At 34.6% G+C, this 16855-nt stretch overlaps 1 protein-coding gene across 4 annotated transcripts in view; it reads left to right on the top strand.

Moving 5' to 3' along the window:
• The window catches only part of ZZZ3 (zinc finger ZZ-type containing 3), a 64420-nt gene that overhangs the window by 43469 nt on the left and 4096 nt on the right, over nt 1–16855 (top strand). For 2 of the 4 annotated variants that reach the window (XM_069788995.1, XM_069788996.1), the window contains exons 4-11: nt 2178–2316; nt 3766–3913; nt 3996–4114; nt 4421–4492; nt 4662–4763; nt 6181–6276; nt 10486–10638; nt 14145–14279. In XM_069788995.1, coding sequence (XP_069645096.1) covers nt 2178–2316; nt 3766–3913; nt 3996–4114; nt 4421–4492; nt 4662–4763; nt 6181–6276; nt 10486–10638; nt 14145–14279 — 964 coding nt within the window. Of the gene's footprint in view, nt 1–2177; nt 2317–3765; nt 3914–3995; nt 4115–4420; nt 4493–4661; nt 4764–6180; nt 6277–10485; nt 10639–12004; nt 12065–14144; nt 14280–16855 lie in introns of those variants that run through there. The other 2 variants (XM_069788997.1, XM_069788999.1) reach the window with 2 other exon arrangements.

The raw sequence follows: 16855 nt of genomic DNA, 5'->3' as shown, positions 1-16855 counted from the left end.
AAGGCCACCGCATTAAGATAATTTCTTCCCCTACTTTACACGTGTGAATCATCATTAAATTAGCACTTCATCTAAATCACCAACATTTGGTTGCTTTTTCTTCTATGTATGTAAAGGTTTTAAATGAAATTATTATTTTCTTTCAATCTCATTTGGAAAAGCAATCACTTAAATACAATTTGAATAAGTGATGTAAAAAGGCTCAAGAAAAGAAAGGCAGGTATTTATTTAACATCTTCTTAGATGCAAATTTTTGTGCACAGTACTGAGCCTCTGTTACCGTGATTAGAGCTAACTCCAGAGTCTTGTATAGAAGTTTTGGCACCTGCTGATAGGAAAAGGCTTTCTGTTGTCCAGGTTAAATCATCTCCCCAAATATTATTAAGCTCTTCTGTGTTGTTACAGCTGCATCTACATCAAACATGTTAGCAGCCCGCCTATGTTTCATTTATCTGGAGCATGCAGGGCAGGCTTCTGCATAAGAAGTGCTGTCAGTCCGCCTAAGCATGGACAGAGGTTGCCCAGTGCAAAGCTAGGCAATGATCAGATGCTATTTGTAAAAACTGAGTAAAGATTTTGATTTCATATATGATGATTCCTGTAAGCCTGAACAGCGGTATTGTCTCAGGCCAATTTTGATGTACCATCACTATTTTTGTAAGTTATTTCTGAAGTCTGTTTTTCACCTGTTCAAGAGTAGCCCCATTAATTATCTTCCTTTATGCAAAGTTTTATTGTTTAGAGGAAACTGGAGCACTTTTCCAGTAGTGAAAATAGTCCACTATTGTTCCAGTATTAATAGCCTATTTAATAAGCATTTTAGGTCTTAGTTGCATATAAACCTGAATATGTGCAGACAAATTTAAATCATAATAAATTCATAACAGAATTGTATCCTGCTGTTTTTAAACAAGCTCAGTATTTTAGTTTTAAACTTCAGAATGTATGGCTATATTTTATGTTTTCAAATATTACATTTGAGTGGAAAGAAAATTACCCTTTTTCATGGGGAGGCAGCAGTTTAATGTCTAGGTAGAAACTTAAATATTTGGTGGTACGAAGCCTGTATTTTGCCTTGAGGCTATTTACTTCCCTCCACTTAAAATCTTTCCCAATTACCAGTGCAGTCAATTGAAAAACTTGGCATTAGCTCAGTAACCTCTGGATCTTTTCTGTAATACATGTGGAATTCATTGTGTTAGGCTTGTCTTTGTTTTACCAATAATGGAATAGAATGAAAATTTACTGAAATACTGTAGTAGTGAATAGATCTGATTTCTGTATACTTTAGATGGCATTTTGTGCTGAACTAAAATACAGTTGTAATATTAAATGTCAGAAAACATTTTCATGAAAAAAATTAAGTTGATACATAATAATTTGCAACATCAGAGGCCATTAGAAGCTACATGATTTAGAAACTGAAGTGAAAAACTGTAAAGCTAATAAAAGGTATTAAATGTAGTAACCTATTTTTTTAAAGGCTGTGCAATATTGTATGATGTTCTGACTCTGAGCTAGATTTATAGAAAACAGTTCAGGAAGCATACATTATTGGGTACAGGTATGATAGTCACATCAGTGATTGTCAAATGTATCTGTTAAATAGACAATCAAAACTATGTGTGAATCTAGGATGGCAGGTTTGAGGGAACACTGACATTTTCATTCAACTTCTGTATTCTTAGAGGAATCTGTTTTGTATGCATTTATTTTGCAAATTACTTGTTCCTTGGTTTATTACTTTTCATAAATGATTCTGGCATTCTCCTCTAAGGTGAGGCTTCCATGAAATGTTTAGATACAGTTTCTAAGCCATTCCTGTCCATGCTGTGGGTGGTTGAGCAAAATGTTAAAAGTGGTAGAGTCATTTGTACTGGGGTAGAAGGAAGCTGATTTTGAAGTGGAAGAGAAATTAGGTCATTTTGTTTGTGGCGTTTCTAACTTTGTAAGCAAAGCTTGTTGGTTTTACATTTTTTTATGGGTTTATATAAATTAATCTATTACTTAAAATAGATTTGATATTTTTTATATAATTCAGTAAAAATGTCTATGAACTGTTTCAGATAAGCTATGACATCTGGTAGAAGCTAGTAGATAATCATGGCTAGTATTTAGTTGGGGGGATGTCACTTTTAAAGACAAATTTAGTGAGATGTTTTCCTTTGTCTCTGTAGTTATCAGAGACTATTACAGACGATTGCTGTACTCGAGGCTCAACGTACTCAAGCAGTTCAAGACCTTGAAAGTTTAGGCAGACACCAGAGAGAAGCACTGAAAGATCCTATTGGATTTGTGGAAAGACTCCAGAAGAAGGTATTTCAATGGACTTTTTTTAAGTCTTACTTGGAATTATTTTGTTTTTAATAACCAGTAACTCATCATCTGTAGAAATCAGAGAATTCCATATATACTTATGTTAAGATTACGAGTTTAAAATCCTCTATCTGCTGAGCAAAAATGGCCCTTTGTTTTCTTATTAAATCTGTAAGACGTAGGTCTTCAGTGTTTTTATTAGATATGCTTTCTTTGTTTGGTTTTTTTTTTTTTTGGTATGCAGAAATGTAATCTTTAAATTTCTAATTGTAATGTAGGTATTTTAAGACAACCTGAAATCTACAGGTGACTTGAAGTAATTCATAATAAGGCATCAGATCAAGAATTCATAACTTTTCTCATTAGAGAAATTAAATGTTGTGCTGTGAATGAGTTTGGTAGGGTACTTTTTAAAGAGCAGGAAATGTAGTTCATAACCTAAAACCAAAATGAACGCTAGAAAACATGCCTGAGTTCTGGATAACATAATAGAATATTGTCTGATGGAGGAGAATTAATTCTGATAAGGAAACATTTTCTTTTCAAGCTTTAAAAAAAAAATTGTTCTAACAGGCATACTGAAAAAATGTTTAAAGCTTGAATACTTTCTTGCTTCCATGTCTACCAGTGACAAAGATGCTTGACCTTCTAGTCTGCTGGCAATAAGTTGTATTTCAGTGAAGAATGAAGTAGGTATTTTATGGTGCTCTTTTCCTAGGTTTGTAGAGACCTAGGTTTACAGAGAGGTCTGATGTAAGCCCATTGGTTTTAATAGTTGTCTTTCCATTAAATTTTGAGATGAGTTAATAGCATGCATGATGTAATAGTGTTGCATTTGATAATCATTGTATGGGGAAATACTAATCATAGTTGAAAGTGTCTGGTGTATTTTTGTCTCCGAACCAAGGGAATGATACTCTTAAGGTCAACCTTCAAATAAAGTGGTGAGCTTTGCAACAGTTGTGTTTTAGACAGAAGACAGCAAAATCAGTGTAAAATATACATTGATTTCTTTGATGGGAGGAGTTTAGGTTTATCAGATGATAAAATTCCAAATCTTATAGTTTCCTGTGTTATGAAAGGTATCTGTACCTGGGCAAACAGTATGTTTAAACAAATAAGAGATAGACAGTAACAGGATATTGAAGTCAGAAACACCTGATTTCAGCTGTGAAATAGATACTTTAAAGATTTATGTTCAATAAGCCATCATTGACCGTGCCACTGCATATTTTATATGCACTGTTGTGTATTATGCTTGAATGATATCTTCTCCTTAAAAATACTGTGCGCTGCATGGGACTTCAAAAATTCTGATTTTAAATTCTGCTTTTAGCTAAGAAGCAGCATCAGGTTCTCATAACTTTTCAGGATTTGTAGGTTTTTTTGTTTGGATATACAGCAATTGTGTTAAATATTGTTTTTCACTTTTCATTCTTGTTTTTTCAGGTTGATATGGGTCTTCCATATCCTCAGAGAGTTGTTCAGCTCCCTGAGATTGCCTGGGACCAATACACCACTAGCCTTGGAAACTTTGAGAGAGAATTCAAAAACCGAAAACGTAACAGTAGGAGGGTGAAGCTGATTTTTGACAAAGGTAAAAGGAAAGTGGGCATACATTACAAGAAAGAAATTACCAGTGTGGAGGTTTAATAATTCCTTTTTTGTGTTGCTTACAGTAGGTATACCTGCAAGACCAAAAAGTCCTTTGGATCCCAAGAAGGATGGAGAGTCTATTTCATACTCTGTCTTGCCTTTAAGTGATGGTCCAGAAGGTTCTACAAACAGTCGTCCACAGGTAGTTGTTATGAAAGGAAAGATAAAATTTTACAAAATAGTAATTTATGAATTTTTTTTCTTTTTTAATACGGGTATGTAGATAATATTAACTGTTACTTCAAATGTTAATGTTGGTGAAGACATGTCATTCATGTACTCAAATCAGAGCACTTATTTTTGGTTTAGGCAAATTTTATTTCAAATTTTCGTGCACTTATTTGGTTTGGTTTTGGTTTTACTTAGGTAGGAAAAGGGTTAAAATCAAGTTATCCTAACTGTACTTTTTCTAAACACATATTCCATTTTATATACTGTATTTGAGCAGATGATAAGAGGGCGACTTTGTGATGAGACCAAACCTGAAACTTTTAACCAGCTGTGGACTGTAGAGGAACAGGTAATGGGAAACTCTTCCATTTTGTAGCTGTGGTAACATACATGAGAATAAAAGCAAATTGTCTTTAAAGCACTTAGAAGTTCAGTCACATGTATGTAGATACTCATCTTTTGACAACTTATACCTCTACTAGGAAAGATGTATTTATTTTTTTCCTGTGTTGATTTAGAAAAAACTTGAGCAATTGCTTCTGAAGTATCCACCAGAGGAAGTAGAGTCCCGACGGTGGCAGAAGATAGCTGATGAACTGGGAAACAGAACAGCAAAGCAGGTAACAAGTAAAACAGTTTGAGAAGTAATCCCTTTCCTTGACTTTTCTTTTTTTCTTCCTTTTTTTCCTTTCTTTTTAAAATTTTTTTCGCTTTTATTTTTCTTTTTTCTTTTTAAGCTTTTTAGGAAGCACTGAGAAGAGATTGTATCTAGGTTTCTCTTCAACACTTAAATAATTTATTTCTAATTTTAGGGTTTTTTCTGTCAAAAAACCCCACAATTCATAAACTGAGGGATTTAAAAAGAGGGTATATTTTTTGTAATGTTCATAATTAAAGGAATAAAACTTATTTTGCTAGAAAAAAAAATTTGCCTGGGCATTGTTTGAGTGCTTGTGCTGTGGTAATAGTGATGTCAGTCACTGCATTTTAGCAGTTGATACAGATTCACAGAAGATTTATTTGTAGATGTCTTTTTCCTTTGAAATAGCAATAAATAAAATCCACATCTTTTCTGTAATTACTTACTTTTTCTTAAAAATGTAACAGCAGGACCTGCATTTCACTAATCACAGTGCGACTCAATCTGAAATATACAAATTTTAAAAGTGCACCAAAGCCCATGACAAAGCTGCCGGACCTAGTTGTTCGTTAGATTTTGACAGCATGCATTTAATTCCATATAGCAAGTGTAGTGACACCAGCTGTTCTCAGACTGAGTTAATTTGGAGTGCTGAATCTCCTGCACCTCAATACTGTAGAATGGGCAGATGTGAATACTCACAGACAGAAGAATTAGTTCTCTACTGGGGCCAAGATCCACAGAAGGACACAGATGTGGAGATGCCAAGTATTTCTGCACCTAACCTGTTGGGATTTTTCCCCTAAAATGACATAATTTCTCCATTTTGACCAGAAGTAAAAAATGCTGGTGTTCTGTGTTTACAGTATTTTACTTTCTCCTATTTCAGTTGTGTGCTTTCAGGTAAAAGTATACTCAAGTATTTTCATGTACAAGATTACCTCATCTCTGATCATATCTTATATACTTATAGATATATTTCCCCATACCTGAAAAAAGTAAAATATATGCTTACTTATTTCAAAAATAAAACGTAGAAGTACTTTCTCTATGCTAACTATGCATAATTTATCTGTCACTGTTAAGGAAGAGTAAGTTTAGCTTCAGCAGGCAACAAACTACTAAAATTCTTTCCTTTCTGTCACAATTTTTGCTGGATTTTCTCTGTACTTTGAAACAATGGCAGTTTTTTTCCTCGAAAGCCTTCAAAGTGTCTGGAAATATTACAAATGCAGCATTGGAAGATAGGTAATGGTTAGAGTAGTTGTTGCAAAGTAGAAAATGAGGATTTATTGTCCTTATAGTCTGAATCAATGTAGCAATGCTGGCAAGACTTTGAAGTGAAGGCCTGTTACATTTCATTTGACATTTAATTGTTGCATGTTGTTTTTTTCTAGGTTGCCAGTAGAGTGCAAAAATATTTTATTAAACTGACTAAAGCTGGTATTCCAGTTCCAGGAAGAACTCCAAACTTGTATTTATATTCCAAAAAGGTGAGACAATATTACAGCAGAAATTCTGTATTTCTGTTTGCATTTACATGCAAATTGAATCTAAATCATTACTCTTTTCAATAGATTTAAGTCTTGATTAGTGCTTTCTTACTAACTAGTTCCACCTTGCATGTACTTCTTACTTAATAATCTTTTTCTTTTGCCATTAGCACTGTAGAGTGAGTTGGGTGTTATTCTAGTTTCACATCAACATCTGTTAATTACATCTCTATCGGATAATCTTGGGGATATGAAGTGTCAGAAAAGAGAACATAGTCGGATTGCAGGCTGAACTAACAGGGTTGAATGATTGGTCTTGTGGTACTTTTTCCTCATTTGTAAGTTTACTGTAATTGATCTAGAAGAGGATGATGAGAACCCTGTTGGAAGAGGATCAGGAGCCCTATAATTCATATTGTACAATTATCTTCTAATTAACAAAACCACAGAAAATTATGTATAACTGAGCATACTGAACTAGCACAAGCATAGGCTTAAGACTGTAATGTTTATTTTGAATTGCAATATATATGAAGATTAAAAGAGAATGGTCATATAAATGACCATTAAAATTCAGTGCTTTTCCTGATCCTGGAATGGATGAAAAAAGAATATGGTCCTGACAAATCTTCTTAATTTGCAAAAGAAAAGACTAGATTTGTGCAGACCACTCATATATCTTGATATACGTAATGTGATACTCTTGGGTACTAATGAGGAACCTAGACATTTGAAGAGGGCAGTCTCAGGTTTTGTGGGGGTTTTGTTTGCTGCGTTTGGGCTTTTTTTGCTACTGTTGTGTTTACAAGAGTTCTTTAAAACCCGTTACAATGGCATTTTGTAGAGTAACATAACTTTTTTTGCGTCCAGGTGTCCATGATGTTTTCTGATTAAGAATAGAGTAAGCCTTACATTGATTCTGCAAAAATGCAATTTTGCAGATTTAGTCCCTTGAAAGGTAGGGAACAAAAGTTACTGCCAGAGGGACCCAACAGAAGGATCTACCACAGCTCATCTATAATGATTTAAAATGTTACACACCTCCAGTTGTCTCCTACTATTCTCTGAAGTTAATGCAAACAATAAGCACTCATATCAGAGGCTTTCCGTTTAGCCATCCATCATGGTAATGCCATTTTACTTTCACCAGGATTTTAATCTACTATTCTGCTGTATAAACAGAGGCAGGGAAGGTGCAGACATGACTCTGCCACCTTGTCTATTGGAAAAGCACTTTCTGGCAGAAGAACCAAAAAACCAGCTGGAAACATTGACAGTTTACAATACTAAGGGGCTAATTTCAAAAGGGTTTTCAAATTTAGTTCTGAAAATTATAATCCTTTGAGTTCTTTATGTCACCTTACCATTTTAAATTACCTTAGTCACATGTCTTTTCTTCTTTCTTCTTAGTTTTATTTGGAAAGACTGTTACTAGAGAATATGAGGAATGCTGCCAGGCAGCAGATCACTGTATTTGATAAATAGTGGGAATACTTAATCAGTACGTGTGTGACATTTTAACCATATTTTTCACTAATTTGAACAGTGATCCGTAAAGTTCTTTAACCCCACTGCTCTGCATACAAACACAGTATAACCAAGAAGTGAAACATATTTTTTATGAAATTCTTAACATTCTTATACTACAATGGTAATGCTACCATCCTACAGATTTTTCTTAAGCTTATGTGTAGAACAAATCTAATACTTAGGTCTGTTTTCACAGTATGATCCATATCCTTATTACCCGGTCATAAGAGTAAGGTCATTGTGCCCTGGTTTCTATTGAAGTAGTGTCTCCATTTTATATTTGTATCCCACATAAGATGTACAGCAGATGAAAAAATCAAACAAATAGCGTATGTGGGGGAATTGAGCTCTCAGTCTGCTAATATAGCTGTCTACTTAGAGTACAGATTGACAGCACTGTACCAGGCTGTAGTTATTCCCAAGTCTCCAATGGAGATAACAATGTGGCAGAAAGGAAATGCAAGGGGTATTGGAAGCCTGGGTCATGCTTGTGCTGTGCTCGTCCTTATTTTGATATCGAGTATGCACATATGCTATAAACCGCAGTATCTGCTTTATTGCCAGTAACAGAAGTATGAAATTTGGATTCTGATACTTAAAGCACGTATCTATGGGAATAAAAAACATAGATATATTTAATGTAAATAATTGTGTCAAAAGGGATGCTTCACAAGAAGGTACTTGCATTTCTCCATGGGGATTGCCCAGGATGCTTTTTTAAAATGGTTACTGGGGAGCTGAGAAGCCTATTCAGTTGTTGAACATCTTGTTGAAGTTACTGTATATATTGCCTCATATGACATAATGTCTCTTCTGATAAGTGATACAGGAAATTAAACAGGATGAATCAGTTTATTTTCCTGAATAACCATTATCTGCTACTGGTGAAAATAAAACTGAATCAGAGATTAGGACTCTAGCATTCGATTCTTCAATTACGGCTTATCATTTTCAATTTAATGCTTATATAATATCATTAGTGCACCTGCTTTTAAGGTTAATCTAGAAGATACATTTCCCACAGGAAAAATTATTTTTTAACTGTCTGCTTTTATGTAGTATTTTACTTCATACTTCACCAGAAGTAGAATCATGTTAAAAAGATAATTCAAATCCTCAGTTAAATTCCTAGGTCATAACAGTATGCATGACAGGACTACTACTTAAGCATAGACACAGTTTTCCTTTCTTGATTTCCAGATCTAGTATTGAATGCAGATCTGTTTTCTATTAACAGAGAACTTAAATCACCGTGTCATCTCAAGCTGAAATACCATCTAACCTTACAAATGGAAGTTTTGGGGGTGGTGGTGAAACCTTAAAGGAAATCAGAAAAGCAGCAAAACACAGGAAGTCAGTGATCATAAGGCAGAAAGTGGAAAAATTCAACACAATGGATAGTACATTAGTGTTAGAACAAAATGTTCATTTTTATTTTGTGCACTGTAGTTCTTCTGCAGATCTGAGATACCAGCTTCCAATTGTTAACTACAGACTTCATATCTTCCCTTAAGAGTGAACGGAGCTAATCTCAATTCCTTGTTATACTTTTGTCTGCATAGCTACATTTCATCTAAGATAATGTGTGTGATCTTTGCCTGTACTTTTTAAACTGTGCACAACGGTAAAATAATGCTAGATCTCTCTTTAGAGGTTGGATCCCTCTATGCTTTATCTGTATGACGGAAGCTAGACACAGTGTAAGACAATTCTCCCTTTTATGATTATTAAAAAACCCCCGCTTTTCATACTTATGGTTTTTGATTCACACTGTTTTCTTTAAATTGAGGAGTGTAAGATTTGACATTTAAGGTGTCAAAATGCTGGTCTGCAAAGTAGCTAAGTAAAAAGTTGAGTCAGTTTCATTCACCCTAAATTTTTCTTCTTTGATATTTAATATTCTTCCATGGGGAATAAGTAGTAGGGGCTGAGTGCCTTTAAGTAATCTATTATAAAACTGCCATGCATTCTATAGCTTCAGACAGCATTAAAGTTGAATGGTTTTAGATATATACTAATGGAGTAATTTATCTCATCTAACATTTTTTAGGTTCCTTTTCCAGTCAGTGACAATGAAAAAGAACCTTCAGAGGCCAATTCTTTCTAACTCTTAGAAACCTCTTTTATGGTGGAATGAATTGCCTTTTCTCTCCCTGGGCTAGGAAAGAAATCTGGACAATTAGCCTAGACTTGCACTAATTTGTGCCTTAGAAAATCTAAGAAGTTGATGATAAGTGTCAAGTATGGACTGGTCTCTTGAATCTTGGACCTTTGCAAAACTACTTCTTTGTTTAGTCTCACACTCCCACCGTTCATGACTCTTCGTTTAATATCTTTGCACCTTGGTTCTCAGTCTTCAAAATTGTAACAGCTTTATTTTCTGTTTTTCTATTGTTACCAGCCTCATCTATTTAGATGGTAGGGTTTTTATGGTGAGGGCTCATCCTTACTGTGTTCTTACCAAAGAAGTGTTGCACTGTTCATCTGATTTCACTTGTTATGGGGGAGAAAAACTCTAGCTGTATGAGGCTCTGATGTAGAGGTTTAAGTAAAAATAATTGGAGAGATGATAGACTGTTTAGTGCAAAAGGGCAAATTTCTGGCAAGGTTTTATCAATGAGGATTACTTAAATAATAGCCAAGGAATGTTTTTAAAAATATATCATTTTTTCACTGTAGTCATCAAGTAGACGGCAGCATCCTTTAAATAAACATCTTTTCAAACCTTCAACTTTCATGACATCTCATGAACCTCCAGTTTATATGGATGAAGATGATGACAGATCCAGTTTTCACAGCCATATGGATACTGCAGCAGAAGAGGAAGTATCGGTATGTCATTTAAATCAATCAGAGAATGTCTTGCTTTCTGCCATTTTAACCTTCTTTAATGAATAATATGAGGATTAAGGATCTTTGCCATAAAATAAACATCATCAAGTAAGTATTACATTGTGGCAAGATTCATGAGCCCTTTTGTATTACGAATATATTTATATTATAAATATAAAGGTCTCCAGTTGCACAAAATTTAGATCAAATAAAAAAGGAAGTATGTAAAAGAATTAATAAACAGTTTTGTCTTGGAACAGCTCTAAAAAGTTTTAGTTGCATGGTTTCAAAAAGTGATCTGACATGAGATGAGTTTGAAAATCATATAAACTATGTAGTTATGATTCTGGTTGAAGATGTTAGAAAAGTTACATAGAGCTCTGGTAAAATTTGAATGCTATTGGCATCATTGCTTTTTGTCTTCCTCCACTGGCTGAATTAATTATTGATTTCTTTTAAAATCTGCTTCAAAGTGTGAACAAACCCAGTTGTCAATCAACAAGCAAATTTATGTGTTTTTAGAGGCAAATTCTAGTAGATATCCTACCCCAATGTATTATTACATCAGGTAGTGTTCCACTTTCCTAATTTATCACATGCAATAACACTACAAGAATTTAGACATATGTCTTTCCCACTTCCATATAGAATCAGAGGGACTATATCCTACCTCTAGGATGCTAGACAAGTTTCACGGCTGGTTTGACTCACTGTGGCTTTACTGTGCTTAGACTGAAGAACCTGACTTGTTAATCTTTTTTTTTTTTTTTTTTTTTTTGTGTGTGTGTGAGCTTAGTGACATCTTGTGTGTGAAGAGCTTGTTGCATAACAGAAGTATTAAGGTCACCCAGTATAAGTCCATTTATTTTCTTTATCGACTTTTTTACATGCACTGCATAATCTTCCTTAAATTATGAAATTTGCTCATGTGTTACTCAGTCTTAAATCCCATCTTCACTCATGTTCTGTATTCTCTCGCTGATGGTCTTTTGGTTCATCTACAGACATTCCTGATAACTTTGCATATTCCAATAAGAACCTTAAAAGGCCTGGAAAGAAAAATGCATATTGGAAGAGATGCAGATTACTATTACTTATCTCAAAGGAACTGGTTTTGAGCAAACATTCTTTTGTTCTGTATTGTTTTTAAATACATATTTTATAACCGTTCTGAATGTTTTCCTAAAACATTTTGGTTTTGCTGTGGTGTCCTAACTCTAATAAATATGGGCACCATAAATCAGCTGGGATTTATTTTAATTTGGGTAGGAGTTGCTGTTTTACATTTTTGCAGTGATAATGGTGGACTTGTGCTCCCCCTCACCCCTTTTTTTTAATTTGGCTTAATCTTTTCTTTCTTCACTAGTGCAGCATTTCCAGGTGGATATATTTCTGGCTTGCAGTAATGTAGAAAGACACAGGTGAGCTCAGTTACCAAAAAGATCCCCATTATCAGTGCAAAATAGAAGCAATTTGGAAGAAAAAAGAGATCATGAACTATAATCAAAATGAATGTGCAGGGTTCTGTTCTAATGTTAAAAGTCAAGTCTCTTAGTGACAGTCATTGTCTTGGACAAAAATAGTTTGCATCAGCATGGTGGAGAAGAGATGCAGCTTAGCAAGAAAATTATAGGAAAGGTTTTCTTTGACTTCTTTACAATGGAAGTACCAGGTGCTGTTCCCTTGTAAAGACAGAAGATTTTGCCTGGATATTACCAGTCAACTTCACTGGCATAACCATTCCTTAAAAATTGTTTTAGTATAAATGAGTTATTCCCAAGTGAACACCCTCTATTCCCAACAGAGTGAATTTACATTTCAGCTATGGCTACTTCACCTTGTGAGTAGTTTAATTATTCTAGAATACAACTACTTACTATTCCAGAATGAGGTGTCTACCCAGGGAGCTATCATAGCATAATTTGTTCAGTATACAGTTATTTAGTGCCAGGCAGTTTTTCTCAGAAAAACTTTTGAGATTTGCGTGGAAGGTGAACCCCTGTTTTATATTAAATGTAGCTTATCACCACACAATTTAATCATGTAATTTAATCTTGATTTTTCTGAACATTTTCAGTCTAGTCCTTTATATAGGCACATAATTGCTATTAAATAATTGATAAGGCCTTTGGAAGTTTAACACTAAGGAGCAAACCTCTTTCACTTCCTTTAATAAACTTACTAAATAATACAGATTCTTTAATCTTCACAGATTCAAAAAAAAATTTTTAAATTATGTGTGTAGGCTACATTAGAAGCATTTTGATTACTATCTTGTAGTTGGTTTTCATAACTGAACATTCTTACCAGTATAGGATCTGAAAACTGCTCTGCATCAATAAAGACTTGTCATCTTTGAAAACAGCTGATATATACCAAGTACAGCTGCTACAATTAAATAGCCATCTTGAAACGGGCATCCGAATTAGAATGAGAGCTTCTGTCCTCTTGTAACATAGACGTCCTCAACCTTTGTTGAAGAAAATTAAATGAGAAAAAACACAAATGGTGTGTTTCTTTAAAGGGAGAGAACTATTTGTTGTAAATCTCTGGCAAAGTTGTATGCATCAACCTGTAGGGAGATTACTTTCATGATTCAGGAAAAATAGAAATCTATTTTCTTAAACTATTAAGAGACAGCATGAAGTAAAGGGATGAAGGAGTTGGATAACTCTGAAACTTCTACTCTTTCAGTCATGGAATGATGCTTCTCATCACTTTTTATTCTTACAGCTAAAGGTGAGAAGTTAATACTGTTAAGATTGACTGTCTTCAAATAAAGAATACGTATAATGGAAGCTTGGTACTGTCTTGATTTATGGGTCTTTTAAAAATCTGAGTTTGTGCAAAAATTCTTAAAAATGTAAAAAGTTTTTGGGTGTCATTTGCTTTTAATATCTTCACAGCTTTGGAAGTACGTCAGGACAATGATTGTAACTACCCTTAGAATAGTATTATTCTATACCATTCCACAGAATAATAAAGAGAAAGATCAATTAACTTGACAAAACTGTCCTGAAATTTCAGTTCTTAAGTATAATATCTGTTGCCAAGTATTTAAAACTAAAATAAACTAGCTTTGTCTTAAACAAAAGCTAAGTCTTCTACTGCAGCTGCCATTTTGCCCGCAATGTACGGACAAGTGGATTATATGCAAATTGCAGTTAGGCATCTAAGATGAGAAAAAAACTAGGAATTAAAGTTAGGCACTGCTCTCTCCTTTATACTACAGCTAAGCTCTTCACCAGAAGAACGTTTTTTGTAGGATAATGTGTTTTTTGTTTTAATGCAAATAATACAAAATAAAATGTAAGTTAGCTGTATGCGCTGTTTTGTGCTATGTTTTTAAAAATAATTTCCCAGTGTGTTTCTTAGTTAGAATATATTGCCAGCATTTTCTCAAAGATTATTAATCATACATAGTGATTTATGGAATATATGTCTTACTAGTTATTATATTCCTGAAGTAAAGAATGTTTCTCATTTTTATTTTAAACCATGAACAGGATGAAGAGAGTATTCCAATAACATATCGAGAGTTACCTGAATACAAAGAACTGTTAGAGTTTAAAAAATTGAAGAAACAGAAACTCCAGCAGATGCATGCAGAAAGTGGATTTGTGCAGCATGTGGGATTCAAGGTGAGTTTAAGAGATGTTCTTCTGTTACCCAGTGGATTGTAGAAGTTTTCAAAGATAACATGGTTTGGATTTCCTAAAAAGGCTTTGTTTGCTATAACAAGTTTGGTTCCTCATTCACTGTTCTTGTTCACTGTGTCTGCTTTCCCTCATCTTCTTTAATAAAAACATCCCATGCAGTTCACTCTTCCCGATAGCTCAGGTTTCACTGAATACTGATAATGTATGAAAATTAATAAGCATACTATCTTTTCCTCATTAGTGTTATGAAAATACAGCTCTAGAGCCTTGTTAAATTATTATAGAATTCCATTTGACACTACGTTCTGTTTTGACGATGATTCATTGATGGTAATTCTCTGATTATGAATCTGGAGTCATTTTGCTTCCACCTGAGGCCAAAGAAGGGACAAAGATTTTGAATGAGAACAGTAATAGATTAATAATTTTTTTTGTTTGTAGCAACTTCCCAATCCTATCAAGTAATAACTTGCAGAAGTTAAAGCAAGGACGTGAAACAATGGTTATGTGAAATTCAGAAAACAAACATTAAGTTAAACTAATGTGTTGCCCCAGTATCAACCATTAATAGGCGACATGAAAGAAAGGGCATTCTCTAAATTGTATTTTCTGGTTTGCAAGGGATTTTCTGTGTAACTGGTTGCTATGTTGGAACAGTTTCTTCACCTTGTTTAGTGTTATGCAGCTAGATTTATTTTCTAATACCCATTTATATAAGAATACAAAGTTACTCAGTTTAAAGTTCAGTTCAAAATGACTGGAAAATTAAGACAGCCTCAGTTGACATTGACGGACTTAATCATGTTGTCAGACCACCAAAGCACTTTTTATTTTTGCTATTTTTTTTTAAAGTTAGCATGGTGTGTTTGGTTTTTTGTTTTGTTTTGGGGTTTTTTTGGTGGTGTGTTGGTTTGGGTTGGGTTTTTTGTTTTGTCAGTTAGCGTTTACGTCTCCAAAAAATCAAAACTTTGATCAGGCAGACCAGACTCCTAGGTAACAAACTAGTTGCTTTTTCTACATAAAATTACTCTGAAAAGCAAATTGGCATTATGCAGTGCCAAGCATTCAAAGTTTGAAAGTTTCTTTGCAATCTGAATTTGATTTTATTATGCATTATAGTAAGCTATGAAATTACATGATTATGTACTATTTTCCCTCAGGAGTGCTGCCTAGCTCAGTGCATGGGCTGGATGGAGCTCACCTAAATAAGCAACCATTCAGAACACTTCTGGTTCTGCATGGCCTTCAGACTCATTTACTACACATTATTCAAACTCAACTTTGAATATTGAATTATTGAATCCCTTGTGGGATTTTTATGGCTTACGTTGCTATAATATCAGAGCACTTTGCAAATACTTTCTTTTTTTTTCTTAGGAAATGAAAGGCATGGTATTATTTCTGTTTCACAGGGGAGAGGGAAGCTGGTGCACAGAAATTAAGGTCAAGGGTTTCCACTATCTTGCTTTTCAAATTGAGATAACTGGAACCAATTTTTTTTTTTTTTTTTTTTAAAGTATTTAGCAGTATTCTGAACTGGATATTTTCACAGAACAGGTCTGAGTATGCTTAGTCCCTCCTCAGTATCAACCCTCAAACTCTGAAATCCATCTGTGGAAGGAAGGGATACAGCTGTGACAAAGCTGTTCATAAGGTGTTTGTAACCTTGAGTGGATTAGTTGTGGCCAGGAATGAGCTGCTGTGTAAATGAGTTTCACAGATGCTGTGAGAGAACTTCAGGTTCTGAAGGAAGATAAGCTATGGGAGAACAGGCTTGTTTCCCACATTTCTTTTTCCTTTTCAATCCTGTCTCTGCAGCACTCTTCAGAGTTTAGATTTTTGAAAAGTTCTACTTGCCTTCACAAGTCCAATTCTCAGGTTTCCTTTTTTTATCAAATATTTTTGCATTTCTGCCCCTCTACCATTGTGAATTTTCATCCAGTCTTGGTGTTTGATTTGTACTTTGGTTTATCCTCTTTGTGCCACGCTCTTCTTGCGCTTAGCGGCTGTTCTGTTGTCCCTGATTCTTCTCAGGGGATTGGTTCTTGTCGTCTTGCTGAGCTTTAGTTTTAGACATGTTCCCTTCCCTGAACGTGTTGTCCCACTTTCTTCCCAGCCACCTTGCTTTTAGTTCCAGCCCACCTATAATGTGTTATTATATTTCCTGAGTTTGAAAATGCATCAATCTGACCTGTTGTGTCCTGATCTGCAGCTCATCAACAGCCTCCCAACAAGCTCTACTGGTCTAGTCTTACTGCTTTCTTCTGCCATGGGAAGTGGATCTATATTTAGGCATTTCATATGGTTGAACTTGAGCTGTAGAAACATCACATTCATGTATTGTGTCACAGCAGTTCTTAGAGCCATGTGAGGATAAGCAGTGACTGCAGACAGTACTAGGTTTGATTTTGTTGAGCAGGAGGACAATGTCAACATGGAGCATTTGGGGAGTGGGAAGCAACATGAGAGAAAGATTGATCAATCCTCAGGGCTCTGGAGGGCCTCTCCTAGAGTATGAGGACTTCTTTATCCCTTATGGTCTGTGGTGAGAATAATTC

This window comes from Haliaeetus albicilla, chromosome 8, assembly GCF_947461875.1.
Source record: "Haliaeetus albicilla chromosome 8, bHalAlb1.1, whole genome shotgun sequence".
NCBI classification, from domain to species: Eukaryota; Metazoa; Chordata; class Aves; order Accipitriformes; family Accipitridae; genus Haliaeetus; species Haliaeetus albicilla.
Note: the sequence above shows the minus strand (reverse complement) of the source record. Positions and strands in the feature narration are given on the sequence as shown.